The sequence below is a fragment of the Melospiza georgiana genome, chromosome 3 (assembly GCF_028018845.1).
Source record: "Melospiza georgiana isolate bMelGeo1 chromosome 3, bMelGeo1.pri, whole genome shotgun sequence".
Classification (NCBI taxonomy): Eukaryota; Metazoa; Chordata; class Aves; order Passeriformes; family Passerellidae; genus Melospiza; species Melospiza georgiana.
Genome location: NC_080432.1, coordinates 32,815,334 through 32,828,587, shown reverse-complemented (window position 1 = coordinate 32,828,587; position 13,254 = coordinate 32,815,334). Strand labels below are relative to the sequence as shown.

The window sequence follows — 13,254 nt, the reverse complement described above, 5'->3', positions numbered from 1 at the left end:
AGTTGTCTAGTGGTGAACATGGTACAAGCATGGGAGGTAAAAGGGGAGAGTCAGGAAGATCCTCATTTCAGTGGAAGTGGGAGAGGCAGCTATCTTCTGTAAGGGCTGAAGACTTAGTCAGATCTCTGACTCCAGCATGAAAAGCCTTGGGGAGTGAGCCTTGCAGAGGGGATTGCTGGTGGAGTTGGCATGAGCAGCTGCCGCTCCTCCTCTGTGCATGAGCTTTGCTTCCTGTCTTGTGACATACGTGCTGGGCTTGCCAGGGCTGTTGTGCCCAGAAGGAACAGTGTGGTTTTTCATCTTGCATAAGCAACATTTAATTATTAGGGTTTTTTTTTTTCTCCTCCAACCAAGTTTCAGGTTGCCTAGTGTTTTGCTTTGTTGTGGAGCTCTTCTTGATGAGGGTTTTTGAAATTCCTTTCATACCTGCAGTTTCAAGGAATGGTTGTTCCTTTGTCCCCTGATCTTTCTCTGGGGAAGAGGGGTAGAAGGCAGAAGCCTTCTGGGGAGAATCAGAGCTCTCTTGTGGTTCACTGAGATAGTCCCTGAACATGTGCACATCTTCTGATTGCCCTCCAAGAGCTTTCTGATTTAGTCCAGTGGCAGTTTAGTAGTAGCATATATACCACTGATGCAGAAGGGACAACGTTATTCTAAAGGACTGTTTTAGGAACAGCTAGAGACAGATGTGCAGGGTAAATTGAAAAAATAAGCAAGCAGAATATAAATATTTTGTTTTTCCTCCTGATTCTTTCTTTGTGTGGTCCTCTGACCTTACAGATCTACCCTTTAAAATGAAAGAAGAAACGCAAAACTGCACCTTTTCAGCTAAGCTTTCCTCAGGCTGTACTTGGCTCCCTTTTCCAAACCACATCAGAAAGGGACTTTGTGTTTTCTTACAGCCCTTGTTTGCACTGACTCCAGGAAGGCAGTCTGGGGCTGCTTGGCATGGTGAGCCAGGGCTGTGGCCCCTTGTTCCAGGCCCCTGGTGCTGCAGCAGCAGCAGGACCCTATTCCCACCTCAGAGCCTGAGCTGGAGCAGAGAGCACCCCATCGTATTTATGCTGGGAGTGAATGGTTATGAATCTGCTTGTCAGGTTTTCTGCCATCTGGATTTCTCCAGGCAGTGAATCCTAGAGATTAATTCTCATGGAGGTGCCCTGCATGCATCCACAAAGCCAATGGGCAATTAGTAATCCCTGTGTGCAGAAAATGTCTGTTTTCACCCAGAATACTTGTCTTGGTATTTAAGGATTAGTCAGTCACATCTGTGTGTTCCTGCACAGATGGGAAGTACAGCGCACATACTAAGAAGTCTTAGGATGGAAAATAATAAAACTCACAGAAGTAGGAATTAAGTTACTTTTAAAAGGCTGGTATGAAGGCTTCTGTCTCTTCTTGGCTCTGGTTAAGTGAATCTGCAGAGAATTAAATTCTTTAAAGGCACTACCCTTTCTGTTCTTTCTTCTGCCCAAAAGAGAGGCTTAATCAGATGGTTATGCTGCTGATCATCAGCAGAGTACATTGGAAAGTGGGAAGGAAGCGGGAGGGAGGGAAGTGGCAGAAGGAAGGAAGGAAGCGGCATGACCTCGGACAAGGCGCGCTTCTCCCGTCCCTCCACCGCGCCGTGCTCACTCAGTGCGCTTCCCAGCGTGCACCAAGACTTCAGAAAATATTAAGAGGATAAAGTGCTTTTGAGGAAGGGAGGAGAAATAATATTAAATAAACAAGTTTTAGCATCCTCCAGTGGCCCTTGCTATGTTTTTAAAGATTTATGCCAAATGCAGGCTTTATTGGAATTTGATCAGATAAAGCTCAGTTGTTATGGGAATGTCTTTGTTCATCAGTTTTCTTGCCTGCTTTGAAGACTTCATCACATCTTTCTTTTATTAAGGTGCTTCTGTATTTATGAATAAAGTCCCTGCACCCTTCAAAAAAAGCCTCGTCTTTTATGAATAAGCATTCCTAAAAACAAATAGGCACCACTGCAAAGCAGAACTAATAGAAACCCTTACAGGGTAAAAAGACATCCTTCAGAGAGTTCTGTGGTATTGGGTTTAAGGTATTTTTATTATGTACAGGCAGTCAAACAATAACAAATAATAATTACTTCCTGTGGAAGTGGTGCCATGTTTTATTAACACGTCATAAAGCATCACAAAAAGTGCAGCTGAAGCTCTGTGTTTTATTGTCATCGTTGTCTGAGGCTGCTGTGGGTGGGATTACCTGAGAGGCTGTGGATGGGAGGGATGGATCCACAGGATGTATCAGAGCAAGGGTTGAGGCAAATGAACAGTGCCAGGTTAAAGCTGGCGAGACACATCAGATTGCAGTGAAGAATCTGAAGCAAACAGGAGGAGACCTCTGGTCTTTCCATTTTGGGGAGGGCCCAGTCCATGTCGGGAGCTCCCATGGAGCTTGTTCAGGGTCTAGGAAGAGCAGTCTGTCCTCTAGGCAGTGGTAGCCCCCATTTCCTCCAGGGCCTCTCTCCCTGCTTGGAGGTAAGAGGAGGAAGATGCTGTGGAACACACACCCCATTATGAGTCAGATTTAAATTTAAACCACAGTTGGTTGTTCAAATACTTTCAATTCAGACAGTGCTTTGTCTTGTTTTTCAGTTGGGGAATATGTTTAGAGTGAGCTACCATAGATTTGGGCCAAATCTCTGCAGTGCAAATCTGAGGCAATTTACACTGACTGCAACTGCGATCCTTCAGACTGATCTCCGTATAATCAGGAGCAGAGGGGCTGTGCTCTCTTTTCTTGCCAAAAAGTGCCGTCTCTGATGGCATGGGAGAGAATACCATGAAGCAGGATTTGTGTCTGTGAGCTGGCTCAGGATGTCTGTATTACAGATATCACCTGGGGCACTTGGTTGTAACTGACTGCCATGGCTGTGACCCACATCTAAAGTAGTGCATTTGGATCTCACCATTTATGTGTTGCTATCCTGAAACCAGACTCTTGCATTCTGAAGGGTTATGAGGTTATGTTGAATGGCAAATGTAAGGTGTTCTTTGAAGTGCCAAACCCAGTATAAGGCATGGATATGATAACTTTCCACTCTACCAAACTCCTTCACTTTCCCCCACCAGCAGCTCAGGACCAGAGGAAGTTCATTTGCAGTATATTTCAATTGAATTACTGTTTTCTTCTTGTTCCTGAATCCCTCTTTTCTGGTTCCAGATGCTATATGCCCTACAAAAAGTTGTCAGAACATTAGAGAGCATATCTAGAGTACCTTTGGCAAATACTCTGTGAGTGTGAGGGCAAGTGTTTAGGGCTCCATCATCTTCACTGTAATTTGGGAGCATATCTCAGTTGCACCCGCCTCTTGTCAGGAATAGAGCAATTACTGAAGACAACTTGAAGGAATATAATATATAATATTTCTGTCAGCTTCTGGCAAGGGCCAGTGTGTCCTTCCCAGCTGGACACTGCCATGTGTAGAAATGCAGGCCACGGGTGGCTGTATTGCCATTTGTTGTGCCTGTGCATTATTGGAGGCGTGGGAATGCAGGGCATGGGTCTGAAAACAGCAGCTAGCTTTGGGTTCCTGTTCTTTGGGCTGGGGTTTGTTGGGGTAGCCAGGCCTACATTACACTGGGACACGAGCAAGTTTGAAGCAAGCAGCTCAGCGTGGTGGTCACTGGCTGAGGAACATCAGGTTGGCTTTATGGCCATGTGCTGTTGGAGGGGGGAAGGTGGTGCTCCTGTTCTGGGGAGCTTTAGGAAACAATGTGAAGCTTTGTTGGAGAGAAGCCTACGCGAAGAAGAATAGGTGATGGGAGAAAATGGAGGAGAATGGGAGTGATTTGTGTGGAAATCTGTAGGTGGTGGGAAGAGAAGACTACAAGGAGAAGTGAGGGAACAAGGCAGGCAAGAGAAAGGGAAGAAAGAGGAGGGATTTGTGGAAGAAGACAACATCTTGGAGCAAGTACTGTGTCCAAATACTCATTTAGCCAAGAAAGTTGCATGCCGGAATGTAGTAAAATGTACATGAAGATGAGATAGTTCTGTCAGGGACAGGACCAAGGAAGAGAAAAAGCCTTAGGAGACCTGTGCATAAAGGGGATATGAACACAGGAGTACCCTGCAGGATCTGGGATATTTGGCTAGAAGACAGGAGAACCCACTCTGTTTCTGTTGACTTTGGCTCCTCTTTGCTGATACTTTAATAAAACATAATGTGCCTTTGGCAAGTTAAAGCTAAAGGCTAGATAAGTTTACGGGATTTTTTTTGTTTTGCTTCATTTTATATAAAATCTTTCTTTGGAGCTATCTTAAAATCTCCCAAATGGCAGGAAATTGCCCTCAATATTTCAGAATCTTCCAGGAGAAGGACCCCAGACCCTCCATTCTTCTTTATTGCTTAAACAATGCAGAGTCTTCCTGCCTGCTTAAACATAAATCAGGCTGGACAGCCTCAGGGCTCTGTCCCCAACTTACACTGCAAATGTATCTTCAGTATCAGGAGGAAGGCCCTGCTTGGGGAACAAATGGAGAGGAAATCCCTTCCCAGGATCCATTCTCTTCCCAGAGCTCATCCCCTCACTGCAGGGTGATGCAAGGAGTCAGTCACAGTGATTCCATGGCACACTTGACTTCCCCTCCCTTTCTGAGCTGCTCAAGTGCTCATCTCTTTGCCTGCCTCACACTTCACCTTCTTTTACCTTTAAGTGAGCATCAGCCAGCACTGTAAGAGAATCCTTCTGCAGCTGTAGCCCATCCAGATATAAAAGCAGTTGGGTTATGTGTGCAATATGTTCTTTTTATTTGCAAGTTTGCATGAAGAACGTGTCTGGCAAGTTCTGAGCAGATGGATCAGAGACCTATGGGTTTTTTACAAACTTTGGCAAGTACTCCATACCTTTCTTTGTATTTTGGCAGGAGCTCTGCATCTCATATAGTAGTCTCTAAAGATTCTGCCCTCAGTTTGAGCCTGATTCGGAGACCATTGCAAGTAATGGAAAGACTTCATTGATAAGCAGGGGGACTGTAAAGCCCTTTTAACTCCATAGCACTGAAGGCAGAGTCTGAATTACTCCTTTGCAGGAGTGGCTACAAGAAGAGCTTAAAAATTCACTGACATTTTTTAAAAAAGCTGGTCTCTTGCACTTAGAAGCAGCTAAGATTTTGATAGCCAGTAGGTTCCCAATTATCTGGCAAAAGGTACTATATGGAAGCTTTGCACTTTACACCATATGTTTTCACATATAATGAGTGATAAACTGGAGAGGTTTGCAGCAGAATTAAGGATTTTCTTTTTCTTATGTCCAAAATAGGATCAAAGGCCTCAGATTTAACCAGGGAATGAGAAAGGATTGATAATTAGCGTGGCCATTTTTTAACTGTAAGTTTCAGAAAGAGCTGGCTGAAGTCCCTGAGAGCTGTCCGAGGAGACCTTTGAAATTTGGAACCAGGCAGTGAGTGAATCTCTCAGTAGGGTGAATCGGATGTAGGAATTTGGAAACTCCCAGCAGCTGTGTATGCAGACCTTGGGAATGTGGTCATTCCAGTGTAAAGAGTTAGGCTGCAGTCCCCTGCAGTTTCTTCTGGTTCAGGAAAGGTCATCCTAAATGGCAGTTTTCAGCCATGGTGTGCATAGCTGAACTTATCTTTGCTCTCATGTTAACCAGCATTAAGCACCTCATTTACCACTGGATTTCATTGTTTGTGCTTATTTACTTTAGGCTTACCAAGCACATGTCAGGTTATTTCCATTATTTTTAAAAGGGCCATGAAGTTTCAATGGAAATCATGGATAATGACTGATAAGTGAGAGAAAGAGCAGTGAGCCTGCCAAGATGTTGTAATACAAGAACATCACAGGAGTTTGAAATGACAGAGAAAGGAAGGGAAAGGAAGGAAGTTATCAGGGGGCCAACAGCATCTGGAGGGAGGAGATCTGACAGTCCAGAATGAATGGAAAGACAGATTAATAGCAGGTTTTCACAAGATAATGCCATATTTACTTCTGTTCAGTGACTGCAGAACCCACACTGGCTGATAGCAGTGACCATTTCAAGTTCTAATGCAGTGCAGGAAATAGGATAGATATTTTTAAGTAGCCATATGGTCTTATTACTATGTTTAGAAAGTTCATCAACTTGTTTTAAGAAACTGTAAGTCACCAGAAATATTTCCAAAGAGTTGGTGACCATAATTCCCAAACCCAGCCATAAAATGCTCTTGGTTTTCTTGGCTGCAGCAGATGTATGTCATTGATGCATCAGCCTGTGTATCATCACTGCTGAACCACATTCAGTTCTTTCTTTGTTTGCTTGCTGGGGAGGTGGTGAATTTATTAGCCAAAACTATTCCACTGTAAATTATACTTAATTGTAATTTTCCCATTCTTCTGCATCTGATTGTGGTGACAATAGAAGACTAGAAGCAGTTATTGGCCAGAATACCAAATCTGAAATGAGCTAAACAAGTTGCTGTTCTGGGGCTCTAGTTATTTGAAAGAACCAGTGTATCTTCATGTCAAATTTTTTCCTTTTAGCTGTGTAATGAGTCACGAAGACAGGCTGTTCTGGCGTCTGCTGTCAGTGGTTATTGTCTAGAATGCATACACTGATGTGTTGATTCAGTTATCCCCTGCCTTAGTTCCCTAAATATATGAGTGGGGGAGTAGGCAGAGGAAACTTTGAACAAAATAATGTTTGTTTTAACAGTCGTGAGCTTAGTAGTTTTTTCGAGTTTGTTTTTGAACCAGTTTAATTACCCTGACGCCAAGTGCTGCTGCTCTGCTCATGTTAACTTTTGGTATGTCCCATTCTTTAAAGAGTTTCTGCTAATTTTGCAAGCATTCTGCTTTGTTTGTTATCATGAATTATGTAGTGTTCTCAGTGTACTTTACAGTTTATAAAATACAGACTAAGATAATCCTTATCCTTACTTTTACTGTGTGATAGTTTCCTGAGGGTATAAATGTGTGTGCCTATAAATAAACAGTTTCATCCTCCAGTATTTGAATGAAGATTTCAGCTACTTGATACTTAAATTTTTAAAAAATGTATCTGTCAAGGCTTTCCAGTTAGTCTGAAAAATAAGCATAGCAAGTGACAGAAGTAATTTACAAATCAGTATTTTCTGGAAACTCCTCATGCTTCTGAAACCAGTTTGTGACAAAACTAAATTTTTTCACTGCTGAATGCCCTGGTCGTGGTGATTTGGGAAAAGCTTTCAAGATAACATCATGGGTCAGCCTCCTCTAATGGATGAAGAGGAGCACAGACAAGTCCCTGCCAGCCAAGCAGAGGTTCTCCCCCAGAAGACTGAGCAGAATTAAGAGTATATTTCAACAGGATTTGTAAAATACCAGAAATCTGGCAGGCCTGATGAGGGTGGCATGTGAGTGCTGTCATCACTAAGATCCCCGGCTGGGCTTCCTAAACATATGGAGCTGTACAAAAAAGAGCGATGCTTTGTTTGCATCTGGCTTCTTCCTGAGCCATTTCCTGCAATTAACTGCATTTTTCATTTATTCATGTGTTTGTTTCACCTTGGTCTGCTGGCAGTAGCTGCATGTATGTCGTATCTAGAGACTCCTCATGGAGTAAGATCATTTTTTCACCAGGTGTTTTCAAGAAACCTCAGAATTGAAATAAAATGTATGAGAGGTAGGTTAGCAGTGGGCATTGAAAAAGGTGGGTAGAAGGCAGTGTGCAAGGCATTGGTCAAGAGAAGATTAAGAAGTGTTTTAGTTGGTGGTTTTCGTGTAAAAGGGAGGAATCAAACACAAAAATGGGGTAGAAAAAACCTGAAATCATTCTAAGAAATTAGGGCATTGCTACTGAATGAAAGTTACTCTGTATACTGGCCTAGAAGCCTGGCGGATCACCCTTTGGTAGCGCTTCTCCCAGTTCAGCTCATCCCCAGTGTGTGATCGTGTATGTCCGTTCCCTGTGTAATCATTGTTCTAACAGGCAGTGGGAGCAAGACGAGAGAGCAGATATCCCTGGCAGACATGTCCATGTCCAGAGCCCGTGTTGGCTGCCTCTGGGCTGTGTCTGAGGCGTGTGCAGGTGTGCGTGCTCACAGCTGGTCCTGCGCAGCCATCGTGCATCACCCTGCCGGTACCTGGGGCTCTTGGGATGTGTCCCTGCCCACGGAGGAAGGTGGGGCTGCTCTGTGGAAACTCTGTCTGCTGCTGATGCAAATGATGGGATCTGTGTCTCTGCACGCCGTGGGTGATGCACAGGATTCCCCCAGCGGAAAACCTTCGCCTTCCCATCATGGCCTGTAGTCAGACCCGGCTCTTTGTACCTCTTCGAGAGGGAGCGTTTGGGTAAGGTGCCAAAAGGAAGTAAGAAAGGATTAAAGGGGAAGCTCAACTCAGTTGACTTTCTCTTCTGTGGATTTTCTTTTTTCCCCCTGCCTTCTGTTAGTACTTTCAATGCACTGAAAACTTTTGCACAAAGGCTTTTGTTTAGCTCCTGCAGGTACAAGCTGTGCAGCAGCAGTTCTGATAACCGTGTTTGATGTGGTTGTGATGGGCTAAGCATGAAGGTGAGGTGGTGTTTATAGGTAAGGCAAGGCAATGTTTATAGGTGAAGGTAATATCTCTTCTAAGACCAGTAAGTGTGGTTGGAAGAAGTAGACAAGCTTTCAAGTACAAAAGCTGCGAGGCTTTTATTCTTTTTTGAAGCTGAATTAGTTGATCTAGTAGGAAGAAAGGATTGGAATGGTGAAAGAGAAGTTTTTCCTTGAGGATATGGGCTTGAGGGTGTATTGGAAGAAAAAGGTGTGTTGCTGATGGGGAAGGTTAAAACCAGAAATGTAGGGCAAAGTAAAAAGAAGCAAACCAAAGTGGAGAAATGGCAGAGAGAGCCTAAAATGCTTATTTCATGTAGCGATTTCTGGAAGACTCATTTGAAGAATATATTGCAGCTGTAAAAATTTCTGAGAGATTCCCACAAAAAAGCCCCTTTGTTTATCCCCCTTATAGAGTGCAATTGCTTCAGTGTGGATGGAAATAAAAAACAGTGTAGGAAAAGAAACTTAATCAGATTAATTTGAGGGAGAAAATAGACTCTGAGGATCCAGTCTCGGATTTTATCTTTCATTAGCTTTCCACACTTGCAACAATGTAAGAGGAAAAGAGGAGAAAATCGAAATGGTGAGACTAGAAGATCATTCTTGTTTATAAGTACTCAGATTGTTAAGATCATACATCACCCTAACATTATAAAGATATTTAACTCAAGAGAAGGAGGTTTAAGTTAATTTCACTAAGTGTAACACTCTTCTCACTTAACAGCCTTTTGGTTAAGAACTGCCGGTGCCTGTTTAACCCATGGTGTCAGTTGTGGAAATTATCTCTTACTTAGTTTGTGACTTTTTGCCTCGTTCTTTATAATTTTCTTCCTGGGCATGCTGTGTAAACAACATGGAGAGAAACTTTACTCTCAGATGTTGTAGGTACCATAGGGTGGATAATATCCAGCTCTTTCAATCCATGGTGTCCGTCCTGTCCCACAGTGCCATACAGCTCAGAAGCATTTTCTTGCCATTCAGCTCAGCAGTGGGGATGGATTTCCCTTGGACCATTGGATACATACAGTGATAATTTCTTGTACTTTTACAAATGCCTTTTATTCCAGGTACACACTGACAGCCCTTGACTCTGTCTTTTGGTAGCAATTGGGATAAACACTGGAATAAATACATTTATTTTTGATATCAAGGCACAGCTGTGTCTTCAGAATATGTCTAATACCAATTATAGTTAACATGAGGAGATTGCTTTTGGCACATTACTTACTTTTAGTCCTTACATCACTGCCAAAACTGAGGTATGCAGTTTCTGGAGTCTTTGGAAAGATATGACTGTGCAGAAAGGAAGAGAAATGAGCCAAGTTCTTGTGTCCCATTTGCCTCACACCCCCCAGCCCCAACACATCCTTGCAGAATGACAGCTGCATTACATCCTCAGAAACACTTGACCCGATAAAGACCAAAGGGAAGGCAAAGTTATATTTGTACTTCTCTGGGACTTTCCCAGCATTGATTACTGATTCTCTCATCCCTCTGGCACTTCTGAGCAGTGGTAGTCCCCTTGCTGCTGCCAGACTCTCTGTAAACAGTTGTTCAGACACTTTGTTTGAAGGTTACCTCATAAAAAGGAGTCCCAATGTTCACTGTTGGAGTGCCCTTAGTTTCTACTGGGGAGCTCAGCATTGCCTACCAGGGGCCCTTAGTAATCGTCTGGACTTGAACCAACATCTTCTCATGGCTTTTTGCTAAATGTGTTGATCAGAAAGAAGACAAAGAGCCTGTCATGTTGCTGTTCTTTTCATAAGACAAATGTTATTGTAGGAGCCACGTTGTTGGCCTATGAGAGATCCCGCACTGCCTTGCCATAAACAGGGAGACTCTGCATGCTGACTCCACATGCTGGACAGAATCTGAGCTTTTCAAGCCTGTTTAATTACGAAAAGCCTGATTTTATCACGATGACATAGTTTCACACCTCTTTTGAAATATTTTTCTTTACATGTATCATGTGGTTTCACCATGATTTTATTACAGCAGTGCTTGCTAGATGTCAGGTTGTTCTGGGCTGAGAAAATAGGAGGAAACAATGAGATGTTGTCAGTTACTCATTTGGAGATGGATTTGGGTGCTTAAAGAAAGGAAAAACCCGAAACAAAAATGAAGTCGCACAGCTGGCATGCCAAAAGTTACAAAGTGATGTTATCGTGTGGTATCTTGATTGGAGTTGACTAAATGTTTCATGGCATTCCAGCTCCCTGCCTCACAAGACTATCAACGGAGTAATAAGGAGAAAACCAGAAACCAGCTGTTAACAGCCAGAAGTCCAATTGTTTTTGTCTTAGGGTAAATAATAGCAGGCTATTCTTGTATATGGGAAGGCACTCACTGAATTGTTTGCCTGGGATGAGGAGGACTGTGGACACTTGAAATTCTGGTCATGCAGGGCCTGGGTTTCTTTTGTTCAGGTATTTTTTATTCCTCGATCAGTGGAAGCTTTGCTGAAACATTTGACAAAAATACAAATACGGCCTGTATCAAAGTTTGGATGGAAGCAGCCTCACCTGGAACAAATCTATGCATGGCCATCTGTTTAATGTATGATTAGTACCCAAAATCAGAGGGAAGGCTAAAAGCATGAATAAGGCAATACCATAGGTTAGTTATAGGGGAGCAATGTAATTTCTTCAGTGTACAGACTACATTGTACAGCCTGGACTTTGGCATCTTGTGCTCTAGCCAGTATAAGTACTACTGAGGAAGGTGAATTAGCTTCTTTTGGTGTTCACTGTGATCTCTTCAGCAGTTGTATTACAGGATAGGTTTTCAGGGCAGTTCTTTCTGTGTGATTTCTCTCACTAAGGAATATGTGATGGTATGTTTTGCTTGGGAGCCTAAGCTGATTTCATTAGGGTGTTTTTATATTTTTCTTCTCCTTACACACCCTGAGAAGATTCTTTCTGAAAATGTGCACAAATGTTCATCTGTTGCATAGAGGTTTCAGCTGTAATAGTTTCTTGTGCTAGTTTCTAATGTTAGTGGTCCATTTTAAAAGCAACCAGGTAAATGTTAACCTGTAGGAAATTTTATTTGTTGTTTCTTTCAGGTTTTAAAATCTAAAGAATTATCATCACCAGGACAGCGCTATATTGACAGCAAAGTAGTTAAGACAAGAGCTGAAGGAGAATGGTTGTCTTTTGATGTCACTGAGGCTGTACATGAATGGCTCCATCACAGAGGTGACAAAAAGTGCTCTTTGCCTTCACTCCTGCCCCAGCTGCTCCTCCAGTAACTCAGGAGTATTTCAGAGTCATTCCACATGTGAAAACCAACTCCACTCACTTTTATGTTTTGCAGACAGGAATCTTGGATTTAAGATAAGCTTACATTGTCCATGCTGTACCTTCGTGCCTTCCAATAATTACATCATCCCAAATAAAAGTGAGGAGCTTGAAGCAAGATTTGCAGGTAATTAAAGTAAAAAAAAAACTCCAACTTTTTATAATGTTGTGGTATGTACTAATTGAGGAGGGAAATAAAAAGCTATTTCTGCCTTCTAAATGGCATTCAGCTGATTGAAAACTTGCTCATTTGAGAATTGTGATTCTCAGCTGGTAAGAAATTATACTAAAGTCACAAGGGTAAAACTGTATCACCTGAACAATTCTAAAATCACAAGGCATGAAAAAGCTGTCTCTTTCCATGCATGCAGCTTTGATGTCCTTAAAAATCTGTGTTACAGTTTGCAGCATGCTCACAGGATATATGTACATTTTTGGATTTTGTGCAGACTCTTGCACGGTTTGCCATCCACTCTTGGATAGTAATGAGAAAATAGCTCAATATTTTCAAAATTATCCTTTTGCTTTCCATCCTAGTACTGTAATGAGTCAGACTTAGTTGAAAAGTTTGGAATGAGTGGGCATTAAAAACAAAACTGTGTACTGAGGGTTATGACTATATGTGTTCTTTATGGACAGCAGGCAAAGTGATACAAAGTAAATATATGAAGTTTGTATAAGCTCTCTTGTGTTTTTTGAGCCATTAAACTTTCAGTATCACAAAAGAGAAATTATATTTAATTGACTGTACTACAATTACCGTCCACCAGCACACATGAATCTATAGCTATATTATATTAGAACTAATTTTAACCTAAATTCTGTTCCTGAAGTTCCCATTAATTGAACTGTATAATGATTTGGTTCACTTGTGATCCAAGTATTTGGCTATATTCCTTGTCAAGTATTAAGTTTTTCTAACTGTTGTTTCACTGCATTGGAATTTTTTCCTGTAAGTAAATACATGTACTGTATATATGATTAAAGCCATTGTGTGCATTTAAAAAGTGATTAGTATGGTGTTTGGTCACTAGAATTGCATATGTTAAGAGAAGAATAGTGTATCTCTTTCTGTTTAGATGGTATTATCTGGTTGGGGAGATTATTTTCTAAAGGATGTTAACAAAAGGCATAATGTGACTCCTGTGAAAGGCCAATACCTTGAGTCTCTTGTCTGTGCTATTGCCATGGTAAGAAGCTAGTAAGGCAGTTAGTGTTAAAAGATAATACAGAATGTGAGGCCATAGATTGCCATTTCAAGAAGAAATGCTTTAATCAGTGTCTTTTCCATGCCCATATAAAGGAAGAGACTAGAATAACTAATTTCTGGGGAAAATTAGCAGATTTAAATAAACTGGTAATGAAAGATGGGGAATTTACAAGTATCATAAAGGAGTGAATATGATGGTGG

General features: G+C 41.9%; 1 protein-coding gene across 2 annotated transcripts in view; it reads left to right on the top strand.

Annotated features, from left to right (window-relative positions):
* Positions 1–13,254, top strand: part of TGFB2 (transforming growth factor beta 2) — a 57,394-nt gene that overhangs the window by 40,067 nt on the left and 4,073 nt on the right. For both annotated transcript variants that reach the window (XM_058020160.1, XM_058020161.1), the window contains exons 3-4: positions 11,609–11,741; positions 11,860–11,970. In XM_058020160.1, coding sequence (XP_057876143.1) covers positions 11,609–11,741; positions 11,860–11,970 — 244 coding nt within the window. The remainder of the gene's footprint in view (positions 1–11,608; positions 11,742–11,859; positions 11,971–13,254) is intronic.